The following is a 14051-nucleotide window of genomic DNA, read 5'->3' as shown; positions in this document are numbered from 1 at the left end:
CCTGAGCTGAAGTTGGACGCTTAGCCAACTGAGCCACCCAGGCGCCCCCATTTCAACCATTTCTAAGTGTGCGGTTCAGGGGCACTGAGTACACCTGTACTTCAGGGCACTGAAGGACCTGTGTGGCCATCGCCACACCAGGAAGGTCCACCTCAGACCTTCTCATCTTCCGGAAGCGGGGCTCTGCCCCCATTCACCTGCGACTCTCTGTCGCCTCCCCCAGCCCCAGCTTCCCCCATTCTCCCTTCCGTCCCTGGATCTGAATGCTCTGGGGACTTGTTACCAGTGGCATCACACAGTGCTCGTCCCTCCGTGCGCGTGTGGCCCATTTCCCTTTGCACAATGTCCCTCAAGGTGGCAGTGAGAGTCTGTCCCATCCCTACAGTAATCCGGTCACCGCCGGGTCCTGCCCCACAGATTGCAACACACAGAAACAGGAGTCCTGCTTACCTTCTGGGCCAAATATGCCCGGCGCCCCTTTGTCACCAGGTGACCCAGAGATGTTGGAAGGTGGGGTGATTCCTGGAAATCCCTGAAGTCCCGGACTCCCGACTGGGCCTCGTTCCCCTTCGGAGAGAAACAGAAGTCAGTTTTGCCATCACCGTCCAACTTTTCAATCTATCGTTTCCCCTCCTGTCCAGGAGCAGAGCCGCCAAGGAGGGGCAGTGAGGGGAGGCGGGGACCGTGCCACACTGCGGGCGTGGGGAAGCCACCGGCCCCTCCTGCTGCCTGGAGGGTCCCACGGATCTTGCTCAGCCGACGTGGCTGTGGTACTTGAGGACGGCCCCTGGGCCCTGGAAGGCTGGCTCTGTTGTTGGCTAGCACTTGGGTTGGGATGGAAGGTTCCGGGTGTGGCTAGCACTCGTGTTGGTCCAGAAGGACCACACGGACGCTCCCAGTCTGCCCTGTCGCCCAGCTTTGCACAGCCGTCCTCGCCGCCCGCGGGTTCTGCGCTCGCCGATCCGCATACTCGGCGGGGTTTACTGGCGATGCGCCCTCAGTGCCGGCGTCCCTCCCGGACAAGCAGAAGAGGCAGACCCTTGCGTGCCTGCCGACGTCCTCGTTTCAGCTCCAAGTGTCAACAAGGATTCTTCCTGTGTCTGTTTAGTGCTGTGGTGTTTACATTTCTGGGCTTCTTATTGGTGATTTCACTGTTAAATTGTCCCCCCTCCTCCCCGATCATGCCGAAGTGCCATCTGGCATTCCTCAGCTCAGGACAGCTGTGGCGTGCTCACAGCGGGTCGTGTGTCACAGGGGCTTCCTTCGGGCAAGAGACCGAGCCAGTGGCCGCAAGGTCCACGTCAACGTATCAACAACACACATCAAATAAGGTGTCTTTCAACAGAAACTCATGAGAGCAAAAGGTCACGTGCAGGTTGGTCGGTGAACGTGTGACCAGGGGCTGTCAGGAGCCCGACTCTGCATTTCCATGAGAGTCCCTGGTTCAGAATCTCTCACTTGGTATTTGCTTCGCAGAACAGAACTGCGGCACGGGACAGGACCGGCCTCAGGCACTGACGGAGGACAGACGGTGAAGGACAGTCCCCATGCGAGCAGATCTGTGGGAGCCCCCCGGTCCCGCGTGTCGGCCCACACGACGGTCACAAGAGCCCGTCCGTGCTCGGTGGGCGTGGGCGCTGCCAGTGGGGAGGCGGTCGGTTTCTCTCCTAATTGCCAGACTGGTGTTTGTTTTCTCCCACAGTCTGGAGGTGCAGAGAGGCGTCCGGGTGTCCCGGGACCGTCATGTCTCCGCCACGGTGGACGGTGAGCTGGGCAGCATGGGGCAAATCCGCGTGACCGAGGGGCCAGAGGCCGCCTCCTGTGCCCCCCACGCAGCCTCCTGGCTGGTCCTCAGCCACACCGCGGCTCCGATACCCGTCACGGCGCGTGCCTCTGCGCAGCGGATGGAGAAACGCGCCAGGGGGAACACTGAGAAAGGTGTCATCTTTGTCTCGATTGCAGGCAGTGCGCAAGCGGGTTTACGAAGCCTGTGGGGACCGGCCAGCTGCCGTCTGTAGTTTGACAGAAAACGACACCAACTGAGCTGTGTCTAACTATTGTCACAAAGTGACCGAAACAGGCGGCGAGTGTCAGTGGATACAGGCAGAAACTCTTGAGTCAGAAGATCCAGAGCGGCCGGATTCCCACAACAAACCGCAGTGACTGGGCCTCTGTTAACGACACTCTGAGTGACCCAGGCTCAGTTTGCTGGAATCAGGGTCAACACAAACCCGTTCCCTCCTTGGCGCCCATGGATCTTCCTAAGTGTTGAAAGAAACCCCCGACTGATGGAGGTTTGATGAAAGGCCGTCCCGCACAGGCAAACCATGAATTGAGCCCCACATCAGCGGCAGGAGGGGCCTCGGCTGCAAATCTGCACTTCTGGCCTGAGGTGAGGCCCACGGGAGGGACAACGATGGCTCACGGTCACCCACCATCCTCGGAGGACAGTGTGTCCTCACCGGCCTGCCTGGGGATGTCTCCGTGGGAAGTCTCCCTCCCTCACGACGGCCAGAGGCTGTGGCCCAGTGGGCAGAGCCCGGACTCTGCTCGGAAACCACCAGCTCGTTGGGCTGCCGTGATTCTGATGCGGGACGAGGCCCTCGTAGGGGACAGGTGCTTTACAGAGAGCTGCGAGGCCTCAGGGCCGTGTGGGAGCCCGCACGTTCTGGGTCCCTCTGATGGAGTGCGGGGGCTACACTGTAGGTTCAAGAATTCTGGGAAACAGATGGCGCACAGTTACCGCGCGATGGGATCGTGGGGCGGGGTGGCGGAGTCTTTCGACTTTGTGGCGGTCACAAAGAGTTTCACAACATTCTGCTCCAACGAATGTCTGTGAACACTGACTCTGCAGCAGGCATCTCGCCGAGGTATAAACAGGGGAGTAAGAGAGGTGATTTCGTCCTGCCGGGAACCGTAACCTATCCCTTGTTGCCCGTTTCTGAGCCTGAACAGTGTGCCGTGTGCATCAGTCGGCGTGCCTCAGGACACAGGGTGAAGCTGAAGTCTTGTGAGCACTGTGCCTCTCGCTTCCCTCTGTCCCCTGGGCCTGGCCTCACCTCCATATCCCGGGCTGCGTTCCCCCGCCCCTTTCAGAGGGCAGCTCCTCTTACGAGCAGGACTCTCTGAAAAAATACTAATTGGAGGCCTTTTAGGGAAGCCAGAGAGCGTTGCTTTCTGGGCCTCTATGTGTAAGAGCCTCACCTGTATTATCTCACCGCATCCCCTCGATACCCAGAAGGTGGGCTTCTACTTTCGTTTTATAAGCAAAGTCATGTGCAAGGTCGCACCAAGTGAGAGGCAGAATGAGAACACACATGGAGGCATCTGACTTCAAAGTCACGGGCACTGCCAGCTCCCCGGGGGGCTCTAAGGAGGCTTGTGCCGGTGGACTGACCCTTACCCCCGAGCGGGGAATGTGCCGGTCAACAGACCCCGACTGAGGCTGCGTGAGCACCGTGCAGCCTCTCAGGGCTCATATTAAGGCCCCGGCTGGCTGAGCCTCTCCTCATTCTCTTGCCTTCAGATCAATGCTGTGGAGCTCAGATATCAGGGAATTCTGGAGTTTCCAGCTATTTGAAAGAGGGGCAGTGACAGACCTTGGAGAATCAGGCGATGTGGTCGGTGAGCCTCTGGACACCGGCTGCCCTCTGTGGGGGATTGAGTCGCTGCCTTCCTTGGGCACTGACTACTCTATGGGGTTGCTGGCTCTAGCTTACTAGAGTATCCTGACCGAACCACGCCCTGGGCCGCTGTGTGACAGGCCTGCACCCATGTGCTGGGTGTGCTGGTGGCCACGGATCGTAAGCAAACGCTCAATGACACTGTAATACTTTCAACATGCTCTGCCCCTAGATACTGATCGGACTTCTGTCTGGAAACGTTTCCCACCTCAGGTCAGGCTTAAGCACGTGTGCCGGGGGCTTGGGTGGGAGTGGGGCCCTTTCTCAGCAGGTGAGACACCTTTCCCTGGTTGGCTCCTACCACAGGCCAGGCCTGCCTGCGGGGTTCAGCTCGGCGACTGTAATGCTTGTGTTTACGTGTTCGTCTGACACTGAGAGCTTGTGACAGGTAAGCACTGTGCAGGTGCCCCGGGGACATGGGGCAGGGGACAGAGTGTGGTCCCTACAGGTGGGAACGTGTCCTTCCCACCAGAGAGGGTGGTCACTCACTAACCCCTGATGGATTCTAAGAGTATAAGGGTGGAGGGCTGGCCAAGGGGTTCTGCAGCAAGAAATTGTCTGCAAAGCAATCGGCACTTTCTAGGGACCTTTCCACATCCATCTCTCGGACTCACAGACACCCCAGGTTTGGTGCCGCTGGCTGGTCCTTGGCCTCACCTGGATTTCCTCGCTCCCCTTTCTGTCCTGGGGCTCCGACAGGGCCTGGGCGGGTGTTGGCCTCTCCTGGGTCACCCCTGTCCCCGGCAGGACCGGGAAAGCCGGGGTCTCCGTGGGCGTCCACACCTGCGGCAGGGTTAACACAGCGGTGAAGTTAGCATCCTCAGCCATGGCAGGCTGATCTTCGGAGGCAAAAGACCAGTGATGCTGTGCACCAAGACTCGGGGATGGAACCAGAGGCCGGCCGTGGAGATCCCAGCTGGCCATGCGGCCTCAGTGTCCCGGATGTGATTGTAGTTGGAACCCCTCTCAGTCTGCAGCACCACGGAGGAGCCCAGGTGGCCTCCGGGAGGGCCGCACAGCCCGCACAGAGCCATCCTGCTCCCTGAACCCCCAGGTCCAGGACGTCCCCCACTAGCCCCTGCCCCCCACCACTGGGTGTGGTCACGTGGCTGGGGCAGGATTAAATACCTGGGGATCCTGGAAAGCCTTTGGTGCCTGGCAAGCCGTGGAGTCCGCTGATGCCTCGGATGCCCGGAAAACCTGTGTGGGTTTCACTCACGGTTATTTCATGCACCGGAGAGCAAAGAAACTCTTGAAGCAATTCACACCTGGTTTTGTTTGCTGTTATACAGTCATCCATCCGGTTCACTCAAAAGCCCGGCAAACAGCAAGCAGTTCTGCACACTGTGACTTGCACATCACTTTCGTGTCACCCAGGAGAACCATTTAACTTAGATTGTTTGCATGGAATCTTTTCACAGGTTCGTTATGGCCATAAGGGAGCTGGACGGAAGTGCGGTGTTTCTCCTGATGCTTCACTGTACATATGTGGTTCGTACAAGCTGTGCTCGGAACCAAGGCTCTAGCATTATTCCATTCCCTCCGGATTCCCGAGCATAAACTTTTCTAAGTAGGACATGTAAGGCTGACGGCCAATGAGCGCGATTCTTCCTGGGATATGGGGAGTGAGTGTGGGTGGGGGTGGCCCCTTAATGCTGGGAAAGACAGCTCCTGAGGGCCTGGGTAACCCCCCAGCTCCCGCCAAGAGCTCGGCCAGACCTGGCTCAGCCACAGCTGGAGCCCTGGACAGGACAGCAGGGACACTGGCTTCTGTCCCTCTGTCCCACCTCTGCATTGCTGTGAGCCGACCAGAGAGAGGCCAACCTGGCTCCCAGTGCCCCTCCCCAACCTGCAGGCCTGGCTCTGAGTTGGTGCTCGTGTCTGCAGAGGGAGAGACGCTCTCACCTGGTGAGCCTGGGATCCCGGGCCAGCCATAGTCTCCTTTGTCACCGGGCACTCCTGCCCGCCCCGGCTCTCCCTGCGGCCCCTGTAGCCCTGTCAGTCCTGGGAAGCCTGGGGATATAAACACACCCTTAAGTGGGACTGGAACCCCCAGCAGCACCCAGGAACCCCAGGGCCTCCCTGGTCTGTAGCTCGGTTCTGCCTGGAGGAGGAGGGCCTCTGTGGGAAAGGAAGAGCCTTCCTTCCAGCTGGAAACGTGCCCCACGTACGGGCTGAGGGCGGGTAGCTCAGCTTTGCCAAAGAGAGAGCAGCCTGTGTTCTCCCAGTGTTGTCCTGCCATCTGAGTGGGAGTCTGGAGGGAACCCAGGAAACCCTGAAGGATCAGCCTTCAGGTTCCCAGGTCCCACGCAAAGCAAGGCAACAACAAAACAAAAGCAGCAACAAGGAAAAAGCGGGGAAGTAGCCCCCCTGTCTGCTTTCCAAGCTAACTCGGGATCCGCAAACACGTTTCTGCATATTCGGATGCACAGAAGGGGTGCTATGGCCAGAACTCAGCCTGAGTTCACGGGGAGACACCGGCCACAGGAACTTGTGCATCAGTTCCTGTGCATGTCCCCACGGCTGGCCGCCTGGTCCTCTCCACGAGCTCGGTCCTAAGGCAGAGCTGGGTCACGGGTAACATGCAAGGGCCAGCTTCCTGGGGCGCGGTGTGATCGTGGCAGACTAGGAGACAGGCACACCGGCCACCTCTGTCCTGGGGTCCTGAGGTTTGGAGCCCCAGCTGTGGGGGTAGGGCACACGTGGGGACAGCAAGACAGCAAGAGATCGTACCTGCTTGCCCTTTAGGTCCTGGAGGGCCTTGGACGCCTGGCACGCCTGTTATCCCGGGGAAGCCGACTTCACCCTCCGTTCCTTTTTCCCCAAAGAATCCCTTTAGACCTGTAAGCACAGAGTTCTGATTGGAGCCGAGCAGACACTGCCTCCCTGGGGCTTAAGGGGACGCCAGGTAAGGGATGCTGTCATTTCACACGGCTGCTTCTGCTGTGAATGGCTCCTTATCTCAACATGTTCCTTCCCTGACTCCTGTTTTACCTAATTCAGTGGCCCCACGTCCTAGTATTCACACCCTTGGGCATGGATGGGGCCGACGTGGGTCACCCCAGGTCACTGTGTCACTTTATCGGCCATAGAATGTGTCATGCATCCCTGTTTTCACTTTGTCACCTCTTTGGGTGGCTGGCTCTGGAGAGGACACCCAAGCTGCTCGGGGAGAGGCCCACGTGGTGAGGGGCTGAGCCTCCCGCCAACAGCTGCTCTCGGGTGCCATCTTGGAGATGGGCCCTCCCGTTCCAGACCAGCCTGGGGTCAGAACCACGGCGCTCCTGAATTCCTGGCCCCTGGAGACCATGAGATACTTCTTGTGGATGTTCTAGGCCACTGTGTTTTGAGCACCTCGCCAAGATCACCACCTAGGGCCCCTATCGGAGTGGTTCTTCACATGTGGTGTGTCGGGGACAGCTGGGGAATCGGTCATACATGTGTGAGCCTCTGTCTCAGGGATGGCTTAGCAGGCCAGGGGCAGTCTGTAATCTGCACCTTCAACTAGCACGTCAGGAGACTCCGCCATGGCCATCAGGCAGACTTAGAAACCCTGCCTTCGCCAGTGACATTATTCCGGGTCAAACGTTTGCGGTGTTTTCTGGCACGTTGGAGGATTTTGAAAACTTCGGATCAACTTACATCCCACATAATCACTTTTGTCCAGGGTCTCCTCAATTCTGAGTTGCTCATAAAAGGTACTGTTAACGTTTGTGTGGTCTTGAAGCAGAGCCACCTGAGAAGTTCTGCTTCTATCAGTTATTCTAGTGTTTTAAGAATCCTCTCCAAACCCCGATCAGCCGCGTGCTCTCCCTGCAGACAGTCCCGTGTGCCTTCATCCCGGGGACGCCAGCCTGAGCCCCGTTCCCCCCCACCCCTGCCCCCGCCCCCCGCCCAGTCCCCCGAGGCCCCTACTGCGTAGGGGCCGGTCTGATCAGGGCCCCTCCGGCCGCCCCCTCTGCTGCTGACCTCTCAGGCGGCCCTCATTGGTCCGAGGGAGATGGACCCCACGGTCGCCTGATACACGTGTCACAGCCCCTCTGTGCCTGGGACTGATGTCCTGAGACACAGCCCTACTTCCTGGGCCCACAGCTAAGTCACCTACACGGTTGAGGGGTGACAGCCGGAGTTCTTGGTGGGGACAGCCTCTTTTCCCCAACATATTTTCAGGTGAATAAACGAGGTCATTGTTAGTGACCACAGAGCAAAGATGGTCTCACGTTTCTGCTTTTATAAACCAAATTGCCCAAAATTCTGTAGAAGGGGAGATATAGGCAGCCCAGGGTGCCTGTGTGGCTGGGTGGAAAGCCACTGTGAAACCAATGATAGATGTGCAGTGAGCCCAGAGCAGCCGGGAGGCATGGACCGTCTCTGGCTCCATGTGGCCTGAATGCCCCAGTCACACGGACAGACGCTTTCCCCCGACCAGCGCTGTCCCTAAGAGAACTTGGGGCTCCAGGCAGCTAAAGCAGTGAGGGGTCCCCCGAGAGAAAATCCCCGGAAGGGATGCATCTATCCCCGGTGCCCACTAGTGGGAATGCTGACCTTGGCCTCAGGGACACTCAGAGAGGAGGAGTGAGCTACTGTACCACGTGAGGCACCCCTCCCCCCACCCCGTGCCGTCGGGGGCCTTGTTGCCCTGCTCAGGGCATGCGCCTGACTCCCGCTGCCCTCCTGCAAACCCCTTGCTGCCTATCACACGCTCTGGCCATTGTGTCATTTGCTTCGTGTCCTACTGTGTCCCTCTCAGGGACAGAGAGAGCTTTCTTAACATTGTCTTCAGGTTTAACTGAATTAAAAATTCTTCTTTGCACATTGGGCTTGGAGACCTCAAACCGTTCCCTGGAACGGGACCCACGATGCTACAAGTGGAGACACATTGGGCCGGGCCAGCTCGTGAGTGAGGCACACCCAGTGCTCAGGGCTGTCCCGAGATGGGAGACAGGAACGACTCAGGTACCTGGTGCTCCAGCGACGCCCCGCTCCCCCTTCAGGCCTGGGCTTCCTGGCAGGTCTATGGTGTCTCCAATGTCACCTAATGTGCAGAAAAGATGGTTGACAACCATTCTTCTGAATGGCAGGGGGTTAGCTTTGCAACTTCTGTTGTGTTACTGTTCATTCATTCATTCATTCGTTCGTTCATTCATTCAGTAAGCTTCATGCCCAGCATAGAGCTCAATGTTGGGCCTGAACCCACGACCCTAAGGTCAAGACCTGAGCTGAGACCAAGAGTCGGATGCTCAACCGACTGAGCCACCCAGGCGCCTCTGTGTTACGTTCTTAAGACAAAGAATTTGCTTCAAAATTCCTGCCAGCATCTCCGGGGCTCGTCACCACACCCGCCCGGAATGCTCTGGATGGTGGACACCCTACGGTCATGATCCAGGCAACACTCACCGAAATCACCTGTGGGGCCAACCTCGCCGTAAAGACCCGCTCTCCCCGGAGCTCCCTTGTCGCCCTAGAGCAAAGTCAGACACGGAAACATCTTAGGAGGCTGTTCATGAAATAAGTCTATAATTTAGGAGGGCTAGGGCGTCCAGCTACTTGGTTTGCTAAAACCACCTCTTGATGTTTGTTACGTCATCATTTTGTAGCACCCCCCCTCATGTTTTTCTGCATGATAGCAGGTGGTTTGCTCCCCCGTTCTTACTGAGCGGTAAAGCTTTACTGAAACCAAGTATGTAGATGATGTGGGTCGCTGTCATGACGGTGGTGGTGGCACTCGTGGCTGATCGCGTCCCACACTCTGCTCAGCTGTGCACGGGCACCCGTGTTGGGTCCTGTCTCAGAGGCAGTTATGATGAATTCGCATGTGACAGATGAGGACGTTGAGGCACAGAGAGGCTAAGTAATTTCTCAAGGTCACTCAGCTAGTAAGCGGCAGGACTGGGATATGAACTTGGGCTGCTGGATTCCCGAGCTTGCTCTGGATGTTGCACGGCTGTGCCCTCCATCTGCAGACGTGAGACTTCCCTCCAGCGATGCTGATTCCTGATAATGAGCCTGGGGTGGTGTCTGGGTGGCTCTGTGACCATGCAAACCATGGTTTCCTCTCTGAAGGGGCTTCTTCCTCAGATGGAGGGTGGCCTCCTGGTCCACCCTGATCCTCTGGTCTACACGGCAGCGTTAGTGGGGACTTGTGCATGGTTACCTCTCCCAGCATGGCTAACTTGAGTCTCTGGACCACAAGAGTAGCTCCCCTTTGGGTGGGGGGTTGGGACGCTGTGCCAGAGGCTGCATCATTGTCCACATGATGATCTCTTTTCCTTTTTTTTAAGTTTATTCACTCATTTTTGAGGGGGGGGATAGAGGGGCACAAAGAGAGGGAGAGAATCCTAAGAAGGCTCCGTGCTGTCTGCACAGAGCCCAATGTGGGGCTCGATCCCATAAGATCCGTCCCACAACCATAAGATCGTGACCTGAGCCAAAAACCAAGAGTCAGCTGCTGAACCGATGTAGCTGCCCAGGGCCCCCTCCCTCTTTTCCTTTCTTAAAGCTTCCTGTCCTGAGGAGTAACACACACCACTGTGGTGAACTCATCTCAACCGCTCAGTGACCTTGCATTCATGTCCCACCCAGATAGACACACAGAATATTTTCAGCATTCCAGAAGGTTCTTTTGCGCCATTTCCTAGTCCCTAATCCCTGACCGACCTCTGTCACATCGTCTGGTCGGTTCTGGACTTCTACACCCGTGGGATCGCAGCCTTTGTACTCTGTTTCTGGCTTGCTCGGTTCGATGTGAAGCCTGTGACAGTCACTTGGGTCGGTGCATTTATCAGCACTTCCCCATTTACCACCGAGTGCTCGTCCACGGTCGGAACGCGCCGTGTCCGCTCACCTGTTGGCCGGCATTTGGGCTCTCCCGGTTTTTGGCTGTTAGGAAAGAAGCTGCTGGGAACACCGTCCTCTGGGCCCCTCGGTAGACACACGCATCCTTTCTAAGCGACCCGAGTAATGGCACACACCTGCTGCACAGGTCCCATCAGGTTCCGGGTGATGGAAGGAAGACACCCAAAGAACTCAGATGGCGTCGCGTACATGAAGGTGGGCTAGACACAGGCCAAGCTGGGCTGTTACTAGAGGTTTACCACAGGGTGGCCAGGCCTTCCGATCTGCCCAAAATGGGCGAACCCCACTGTGAGCGCCAGAAACGAGTGCGTCACATGCTGAGGACTGTGAGCATAAAGTACCTTTAGCCGTAACAGGTTGAAGGGCTAATTTCGTGAAGTAGAACTGACCGAGGGCCCCTCTGTGCCACGTTACACGGACCACGCCCCGCCCGGCCAGTGACATCGCAGGGTAGCCGTGTCCTGAGCCTCACAGACGAGGAGGCAGGTGTGGAGAGACGGGAGCCCCGCCCGGGGTCACCGTGCGTCTGTGTCACCCCGATTCGGCGCCCGCACCCAGCAAGCACTCAGAGCACGTGCGTGGGGTGAAGGAGCCAGTGAACGGCAGGCCGGGGTTGTGTCCACTCCGTGACCCAGTAATGGGTCCTCTGTCCTGATGTCACACACGATCACGTGTAGAGTTTGATGGCTGTACATTCACGTGTAGCTTTCCCAAGGGGGCCGTGAGAGAGCGCGGAGGCCACCCCTCTGCCAACCAAGGCCACCAGCAGCGTGGGCGGCACTGAAATCACCACTGGGGCTGGTGTGAGCAGCGTCCACTTACACCGAGCCGGGGACCCAACTCCGAAGCTGTCCCTCGACCACTCGCACCCCAGCAAATCTCTGGTCGGGAGCAGAGGTGGGGCTGGGAAGTAAGAGGTGCCACTCACCCGACTTCCTGTGAACCCGGGAAACCCGATGATTCCGGGGGGGCCGGGCACGCCGGGGAATCCTGGCAATCCGGGCACGCCTGGGACTCCGATGTCTCCTTTGACTCCTTTGATGTGGCCCGGCTTCCCTGGCAAGCCGGGGATTCCAGACAGCCCGGGGATCCCTGGCATCCCCGGGACACCTGTGGGGAGACCCGAGTGTGAGGAGGCAGCACCCACCCCAACCTTTCCCATTGCTGCGAATCCTAAAGCGGGAGAGGGAGGCCACTCAGGCGGCAGGGAAGTCGTGGGCCCACTTGCTGAGGTGTCAGGGGCCGGGGGCTGGGACACAGCAAAGCCTGTGTTGGGCGGAGCGGCGTCTGGCGTAGACCCTGCTGCTCCTGAAGCGGAGAGGGGTGGGCGGAGAGGGGTGGTGATGCTCACCTTTTAGGCCCAGGTAGCCTTTCAACCCCATAGGTCCCTCGTCTCCTTTCTCCCCTTTGATGTCTTTCATTCCTGGCTGGATGATGGGAGGTGGTCCTGGGGGCCCCGGGTCCCCGCGGCTGCCTGTGAGGGAACAGGATGCGGTCTCGCCGTGGGCCTCTGGGCCACTCACCCGCTGTGATTCTGGCAAGCGCGTCCCGAGAGGCTCTGAGCCTCGGGGTGGCACATTCCCTGGCAGCCCCCACTGGGCCTGAGCCGGGCAGGGGCCTCCGAGAGAGGCCGAGGCTGATGGAAAATGCCTGTCTTCTCCCACAGCCCCTTCTCCACGTGAGCCAAGTGTGGACCTGTGCCCCCCACCGCTATCGAACTTTAGGACATTTTCATCACCCTGGAAAGAAACCCCGTGCCCATCAGCAGTCACCCCAAGTGCTCCCCACCCCCAGCCCCGGGGGACCACTAATCCAAATCCCGTCTCTAGATTCTCTTGTTCCGGATGTTTCACGTAAAGGGAAGCAGACCACGTGCGGCAAAACGTCCTCAAGTTTTACGCACGTTGAGCGTGTGAGAGGCCTTTGTTCTCTACGGCTGGCCAGCATTCATGTGACACCACATTTACCCACGACGCGTATCCAGCGTGTTTCTGCTTTTGATTGTCATAAACAAAGTTGCTCTGAACATCCGTATACAAGGCATGTTTTCACTCCCTCGGGACGGAATTGCTGGGTGCCTGTGTTGATCTTTCCACGACACCGTCAAGCTTCTGTCCACACTGGCCACGCATCTCGCGTTCCCGCCAGCAGCGTGTGATACCCACGTGCTCATTCTCATCAGCACGTGGTGTTATAATTACAGGTTTAGAGGCCATGAAGACACTTTCAGAACAAGGGCGTTTGAGCAAAAGTCATGAAAATGTGGCTCGTTGGAATACACTTCCTAAACAAGGAGCCTCACGCTTGGGGTCTTGAGATGCCCCCGCACCGGGGTTTGAACTGGCCTCACGTCTGTGGCACAATTCGTGGGCACAGTCCCTCCACCGGGAACACTGGGTCCCCATTTGCCAAATGGCCCTCGCCTCCTTCAGAATTTGTCTTCTGCTTTTCACCCGGCTTCCCCTGACCTCACGCTCACCATGGGATAATCATGGTGGGATGTTTCTTATGATGCATTATGAGATCCTTGATGCGGCCGCCTGTTTTGTTCTTAACAGTTTCCTTTGTGTAAAATATACAGGCCGTGGGGATGTGATGTGCCATGTAGTGACGATGGCCAATAACACTGACCTGCGTATCTGAAAGTTGCTAAGATCGTAGATCTGGAAAGTTCTTACCGTAAGAAAAAATTCTGTAACTATGTATGGTGACAGATGTTAACTAGACTTATGTGGTGACCGTTTCACAGTATATACAAATGATCATTATGCCATGCACCTGAAACTAAAGTTGTATTCACTTATACCTCCATAAAAACTTTTGCTGAATACCAAACAAGCTAGTTTCCTTTGGTTGGGATTCTTCCTTTATTATACTGCCGGTGGGTTGAGGCAGAGATAAAGCCTTCTGATTTTTGTTAGTTTCCTTCTTTTCTTTTCTCTTTTTTTAAATGTTTATTTAGTTTTGAGAAAGAGAGAGACAGAGAGAGACAGTGTGAGCAGGGGAGGGGCAGAGAGAGAAGGAGACACAGAATCGGAAGCAGGCTCCAGGCCCTGAGCTGTCAGGACAGAGCCTGACATGGGGCTCGAACTCACAGACAGCGAGATCATGACCTGAGCCGAAGTCAGATGCTCAACTGACTGAGCCACCCAGGCACCTCAGTGCCTTCTTTTCTAGTTGTACCCAGCTTTCAGTACCTAGTTGTACTCCTTCTTTTCTAGTTGTACCCAGCTTTGGGCTCCTGGAAGGTTCGGTCCAAGCAGCACTACGCCCCACAAAAGTGGGTCCCAACCTTGTCAGGACAATATTAAGAGAGGTGGACATACCTTTCACACCTGGCTCACCAGCCAGACCCTTCAGTCCTGGAATTCCAAAAAATCCGGCCTCTCCTTTGTTTCCCGGAAGCCCAGCTCTTCCCTTGAGCCCAACCATGCCTTGGAAACCGTCCATCCCGGGTGAACCTCTACTGCCTTCAGAGGAAACGAGAAAAGTGCTGGGTTAGGCCTGGAGAAA

General features: G+C 57.2%; 1 protein-coding gene across 2 annotated transcripts in view; it reads right to left on the bottom strand.

Annotated features, from left to right (window-relative positions):
- The window catches only part of COL4A2 (collagen type IV alpha 2 chain), a 173026-nt gene that overhangs the window by 6952 nt on the left and 152023 nt on the right, over nucleotides 1-14051 (bottom strand). For both annotated transcript variants that reach the window (XM_042930204.1, XM_042930198.1), the window contains exons 32-41: nucleotides 13865-14008; nucleotides 11890-12012; nucleotides 11467-11648; nucleotides 9081-9144; nucleotides 8644-8718; nucleotides 6417-6524; nucleotides 5589-5696; nucleotides 4812-4883; nucleotides 4341-4466; nucleotides 451-567 (exon numbers count right to left, since the gene is read on the bottom strand). In XM_042930204.1, coding sequence (XP_042786138.1) covers nucleotides 451-567; nucleotides 4341-4466; nucleotides 4812-4883; nucleotides 5589-5696; nucleotides 6417-6524; nucleotides 8644-8718; nucleotides 9081-9144; nucleotides 11467-11648; nucleotides 11890-12012; nucleotides 13865-14008 — 1119 coding nt within the window. The remainder of the gene's footprint in view (nucleotides 1-450; nucleotides 568-4340; nucleotides 4467-4811; nucleotides 4884-5588; nucleotides 5697-6416; nucleotides 6525-8643; nucleotides 8719-9080; nucleotides 9145-11466; nucleotides 11649-11889; nucleotides 12013-13864; nucleotides 14009-14051) is intronic.

Source organism: Panthera leo, chromosome A1 (assembly GCF_018350215.1).
Source record: "Panthera leo isolate Ple1 chromosome A1, P.leo_Ple1_pat1.1, whole genome shotgun sequence".
Classification (NCBI taxonomy): Eukaryota; Metazoa; Chordata; class Mammalia; order Carnivora; family Felidae; genus Panthera; species Panthera leo.
Note: the sequence above shows the minus strand (reverse complement) of the source record. Positions and strands in the feature narration are given on the sequence as shown.